The sequence below is a fragment of the Pungitius pungitius genome, chromosome 1 (genome assembly GCF_949316345.1).
Source record: "Pungitius pungitius chromosome 1, fPunPun2.1, whole genome shotgun sequence".
In the NCBI taxonomy this organism is placed as follows: domain Eukaryota; kingdom Metazoa; phylum Chordata; class Actinopteri; order Perciformes; family Gasterosteidae; genus Pungitius; species Pungitius pungitius.
This window is the reverse complement of record NC_084900.1, coordinates 7,277,603-7,283,602: the sequence shown is the minus strand read 5'-3', so window position 1 is coordinate 7,283,602 and position 6,000 is coordinate 7,277,603. Positions and strand designations below refer to the sequence as shown.

General features: G+C 46.4%; 1 protein-coding gene across 1 annotated transcript in view; it reads right to left on the bottom strand.

Annotated features, from left to right (window-relative positions):
• Positions 1-3,085: 3,085 nt before the first annotated feature.
• LOC119222788 (cytosolic beta-glucosidase) overlaps positions 3,086-6,000 on the bottom strand; it is a 5,334-nt gene continuing 2,419 nt past the window's right edge. The window contains exons 3-5 of the mRNA XM_037479662.2: positions 5,119-5,930; positions 4,464-4,587; positions 3,086-3,883 (exon numbers count right to left, since the gene is read on the bottom strand). Coding sequence (XP_037335559.2) covers positions 3,684-3,883; positions 4,464-4,587; positions 5,119-5,930 — 1,136 coding nt within the window. The 3' untranslated portion in view covers positions 3,086-3,683. The remainder of the gene's footprint in view (positions 3,884-4,463; positions 4,588-5,118; positions 5,931-6,000) is intronic.

Genomic DNA, 6,000 nt, shown 5'->3' with positions numbered 1-6,000 from the left:
CAGATCACAGTTACATTCCCTTTGCTTTTAAAGGTTCCATAAATTCTCTCTTTCTCTTTCCCCCATGTTTCACTCGCACTCCGACCACTGTTTCCATGAGACAAGGCCCTCGGCTCATTGGCCACCACACACACACACACACACACACACACACACAGAGGGGGGGTTCTCTCTCGCAACTACCACTGGGCTTACCCACCACACACGCACAGACCCTGAATACCAATCTCTGCATGCGCCCTCCAATCGCCACCCCCCCCCCCCCCCCCCCCCCCCAACCGAGCGCACAGGGTTAGCTGAATATTCTAGGAGCTTTCAATTTTTCAGGCAGGTCCGCGAACCCCCTCCCGTCACGCGGCGCCATCACACTCAAGGGAGTTAGACTTTCAACAGTCGTTAGCAGGGTCATCTGCAGTCCCTTCAGGGGGAGGGAGGGGGGGACTTGAAAGAAAAAGATTGAATTGCCTTTCTCTTCTTTTTATTCTCTCTTCGTCTCGGCACTTTAGTTCTCTCTGTATGGGTCCGTCATAATTCCACTTCCTGTCTTCAAGGCCTCGCAATATTCATCCCCCTCAATCTTGTCCGCTCCGCCAAATTCATCAATCAAAGGCGAGGTCTTCCAAATGTGCTTTTTATAGCTCCGCGGGCCCTGCTTCTTATGCCTCATGTCAAACGCGGCGACAGCGCGGCGAAACGGTGCTGATGCCACGGCGAAGGCGTTAATCCACTTGTACGATGTGCTGTGGTGGTCGGACGGGAACAAATGCGGGATGCCAGGCAGATGGCTTCCAGCTAAAAGAGAGAAAGAGGTGGAGGGGGGGGGGGGTTGAGATGAGCAAACATTTCTTCTTCTAACTCTTTTGCACTAATATGAATTCCCAGTGAAATGTCTGGCGAAGTAGGTCAATGGGATTTAGAAAGTTTGTGCTGTTTTTTTTTTTCTTCCTCCCCCCCCCCCCCCCCCCTCTCTCCTTACACTCTCTTGTCAATGGGAAATGAGCATTGGATTTGGAAGACGGGGGAGATGATGAGCTACACAGAGTGAGTGAAAGAGAGCAATAGAGAACCGGGAAAAGACGGAAGGCGGGTCCCAGCGTCGGTTTTGGGCCCTCGCGGGTCCCTCGCCAGCTGACTGAGACAGCGAGACAGAGACAGGGAGGAAGAGGAAAGGGAAGAGGGAGATCCTATCTGTGCTCTGAAGGAAGAGAGTGGCTGATGTGTCTTCATCTTGATATTGAAGCAACAATCTAATTATACAATTTCTCCGGGGAATATGCAAATGAGGGTATTCAGTAAATAGAAAAAGGTAATTATTTGCCAGAAGTCAGACCCCTTTGCACCTGTAAGCACTAGACTGATACATGAGATTGTGCTTTTAATTCACAGTAGAGATAGTTTATCGGCAGCTAAATAATTTAGTTAATTTGTAATGAGTAATGAATTTCCCAGTTCTTGAATATTTCATGGTGTCTGTCAAAAATGTAATCAGTTAAGTTTGGTCAAATACAAATGGGCCGCCCTTGTTAAATTGCCGGCGTTTTCCTCGGGGTAAATCTCCGCCAGTGAATGTGATTGAATGTTACAATTAAACGTACTAATTCATTGTCGAAAGCAACTTATCTGTAACACGTGATATATTTGGCAGTTAATTGGAAAGCACATTTAGAAATGGTTTCTCGTGACTTTCTACATCGCGGGCTGAATCCGAATACATTCCGCCCCTTATAATGAATTGATGTTGAATATTGGTTGTTAGGCTATTAGAAAAGACCAAAGCAGTGAATTATTTAAATACTAACTAATGTTTTAAGCCTTTCAACCTGCGATAGGCGCACATTATTCCTCGGGTCTCCCACAAACGACTGACTCTCAACATTTGCCCAGCACTAAACTTCTTGCTCATATTTCATTCGATCAATTCAGCTGCTTCTTTCACCCATGCAGCTACCTCTCGCTGGTGATGGAGGAAGATGGAGTCCATCAATACTGGGAGACAGATGATGGAATCACTAATCAACTCTCAGCTGAGAATTCGGTTGGACCTTGGAAATGTGGTTAAAATCTCCTTGCATTTTAATTCTGTCTCTGATAGCAGGTAACGGCGTTCGGAACGGTTTGTTTTCATTTTCACCCACTGCTTGATTTATTTTCATTTCACCTTCAATCAAATGTGTTTTTCAGCACTGCGAACACCTGACAAGCCGCATTTTACATTTTGGTCTGTCGCTGTCCTTCCGCTGGGATTTAAAGCATCAAATGAACTTTATTAGCGTCGAAACGATGTGAGCTGGGGTTCAACTTTTGTGTTCAAAGCAGCCTGTAAAAGAGTTCTAATGCGTGCGGCTGTAGCATTATTCATGTTTCCACAATGGCTTGTTATTCATCATAAGACAAAGAAGAATCTCACTCGGCTTGACATAGATGGAGGAGGGCCACCAGGGTATTACTCACATCTGTTGAAAACAGTACGCACAGCCAACTGGATGTCACGATACACCATGCTTATTAATGCAAACAAAGTCTCCCAACACAGAATATAAATGACATTTTCCTTCACATCAGAGCATAAATATTAATTGTGTTTAATCTATGATGTATTGTGGTTAGGGAGAAGGCTTAAGTTGTTTATTGTTACACCAGCAGGATGCAGTTTATTAATCAAAACAGCACACGTGTGACACCATATCGGCACGCACAGTTCAGGCTGTATTCAAGGCCGTGGTTCACTGTGACACCACAAGGTGACACTGTAGGCCAACAAACTGATCACCATCGCAACGATCATGCCTGTCTCTGCGTCTCCGTGTACTGACGATGTCCAGTTGTTTCTTTTGAGACCTGCCCACACTACTTGTGAAATACTCGACATGGCCGTCACAGCATTTTTGGACAGTCCCACCTTAACCAACACTGTGCCTGGAGGATCAGCAGAAGGCGCCTTTTGGAGACTTTTTTGCCTCGCTCACACTATTCTTTCTTTAAGTAGAGAGTTTGCACAGCTGTCCGAGAGCCCAAATGACATTACACTCTGTTCCTGTGGCAGGACATCTGTTGCTCTCAGCTGGCATCCCTTCTGAGTCTGCTGGAGTGTGCTTCATGCAGCCCGGCAGTGTGTTGAGCATGACTTTTAGAAAGGCTTTATTCAAATGTAACGGGTGACGTGGTAGTTTTGGGTCCAATATACAAAAGAAGGCCAAATTTGTCTGTAGGATATATTTTACCTCTAAATACAAAACTAAAACAAACTGTTTGTACAATGCAAGATAGCTGCATATAAAAAGAACCACCCAGAGTGGGATTTTTGATAAAACCTTGAAGATAAACAAACATCACCTTAAAATCTTCATCTATATTACTACCTATTCCTCAAAAACACAATGTTATCATGCGCAACCTTCTGCAGCAGCTTGTCTGACTATGGAACTCTCCTTCCTCCATAAAGCTCCCAGTACAGGCTGACTGACCAGGACAGAATACGAATTTGCATCCCACTGAATCAGCTGACCACTCTTATCCCAGGTCATCATCAGATCTGACCATTGACCATTTTTTAAAAGACACGAGTGGAGCTTTAAATGTGGGATCTACAATAAAGTAAATCCTGGTTGGTAGTAGAAATGTGTGTGTCTGATAAAAACAACTTAAATTGTATAAGTGACATTTTCTTTATTTATTCAGTCTTGTCATTTGGACTGACATCGGAATTTTGAGATAATCTTTGCATACTCCCGTCCAGACCGATATATCGTGCGGCTCAGCCTTGCGTCCGCGAAGTCCACATGGAACAACCCGAAGCGAACACTGAAGCCATCAGCCCATTCAAAGTTGTCCAGCAGGGACCAGGCAAAGTATCCACGGACGTCGACCCCATCTTCTTGTATAGCTATTCAAATTAACACAAAGAGTTAAAAAAAAACAATTATACAAAAAAACATAAGCATACAAATATGCATAATATGTTTACCTATGTAACCTAAATAGTGGGGCTAAAATAATTTTTAATGTTCTCTGAATCTTGCATACTATATCTAGTACGCCACTGTCAGACACATGCAGTGATTGGCCACATGGTGGTGCCAAAACGAACAAGTATGTATTCAGACATAAAAATCTGGAAGTTAAATACTATTAAAACACCTACAAACATGTATTTCTTCATAAATCAATGCTCAGTAATAATATTTCTACCTTTTTATTAAATAAACAAACCCAATCCCAATTAATACAACTTAAACAAAATATTCTGAAAATAATAAGACATTGTCCATAGTCCTCAGGTGGTGGTTTTGTCGGTTATGTGCAAAATAAAACAAGGAGAGGAATTCTTGGTGCAATATTGACTGATATTTCACCTTTTATACCCAATTGCAAGAGGCGCAAGTGTAACGGACCAAATTTGATCGTCTACTGATCTTTGCGAATGGCCATTTGCTCCCTTCCAGAGCAGAAAAACCTGCCGTTACCTTTAGCCACCTCCGAGATGGTGTCCTTGTAAAACTCTGAGCGCTGGACATCCTCAATCTGCAGCTGTCCCACCTGAGAGAAGCCGTTCTCAGTAATGTACACCGCTGGGTTGTTGAAAGTGTCCTGGAAAGACATTGCGGGGCAAATATTATTGTCAAACTAGGCATCTCCGATGTCAGACATTCCAGGAAGAGAAGGATTGGTCTGCAGTGTGCCGTTTAGCTGCATTTCAACGGTGCCAAGCTCAAACTAATGGCCTGTGACAAGGCACAACAGCAGGAAATTGCAATTGCAAACACTTTCAGTAAAGTAAGTGTTTCATTCAATGTGCCAGCCCTAATGAAGCATCAATGTGTTTCTGGAGGTGTTAAAAGGAGATTTACCGCATAAAAAAAATCAATACCAAGACACTAAACAAATGTCAGGGTGTTCGACTAGTTTCGGTTGAAGGTGACTTGTCTTCCTGTAGGTCAATTGAGATGGATGCCAAGAGAAAGAAAGAAAGACGACGTACCATTTCAGCTGATTTGAGTTCACACTCAAAATAGGGGATGTTTTTGGGCCTCGTTTGGGGATACTTTGCAGTGATGTGGACTGAGAGCAATTCATCACAAAATGACCCCAAAAGATGGACCACGTAGATTCCGTTTTTACCTTGATGTACTTGAGAAGCTTGCGTAAGCCACAGGGCACTACAGCGAGCCAGGACACGCCACAAATGGGCCAGGACGGATCCAGGACGTCCCTTGCGTCTCGGTCGTTCTTCATGCACAGCGTCCCTCCGCGACCTCCGCCCGCCACGACTTTACGAGACGTGTAGTAGTTCAACGCAAAGAAGTCCGCTGTCCCCAGCACGGGCGGCTCGTCCTCCTCGAACCTGGGCAGCCTGGAGCCGCCGCGCCACCCCAACCTCTCGCTTCGAGCGTCGATGGCGGACCTCATTACGTCCGGGTAGTCGCCGGTCACGAACACCGGCCAGGCGAACCACCCGAGGGTGAACGCGAGCTGGCGCTCGGCGGCGTCGGCGTCGTCGTCCTCGGCGCCGCCGCCCGCCTCGGGCGCCTCGAGCCAGTCGCTGTTGAGGGCCAGGGACACGGCACCCTTCTGCTTCGCCCTGAAGCAGGAGTTGTAGCTGTGCCAGGCCATGGCGTGCGCGCGCAGCATGTTGTGGCCCACCAGGTAGGCCGCAACGCCGGGCTCTTTCAACCCGGGCGCGTGGAGGCCGTCCTCGTGGCCCAGCTTGGCGCACACGTAGGGCTCGTTGACGGTGACCCAGAGTTTGACGCGGTCGCCGAACGTTCGGAAACAGAACTTGGCGTAGGCGTCGAACAGAGTCGCCGTGCTCGCTGATTTCCAGCCGCCCCCGTCCTGAAGCGCTTGAGGCAGGTCAAAGTGGTAAAGCGTCACCATCGGGGATACATCGCAGGCCAGCAAATCGTCGATGACCTTGTTGTAGTACTGTACACCTGTTGGACACAACGTCCACAAAACCCTCTGTTAAAAACAAAAGAGCTTGTTCCATTTAAGTGTCGCTTT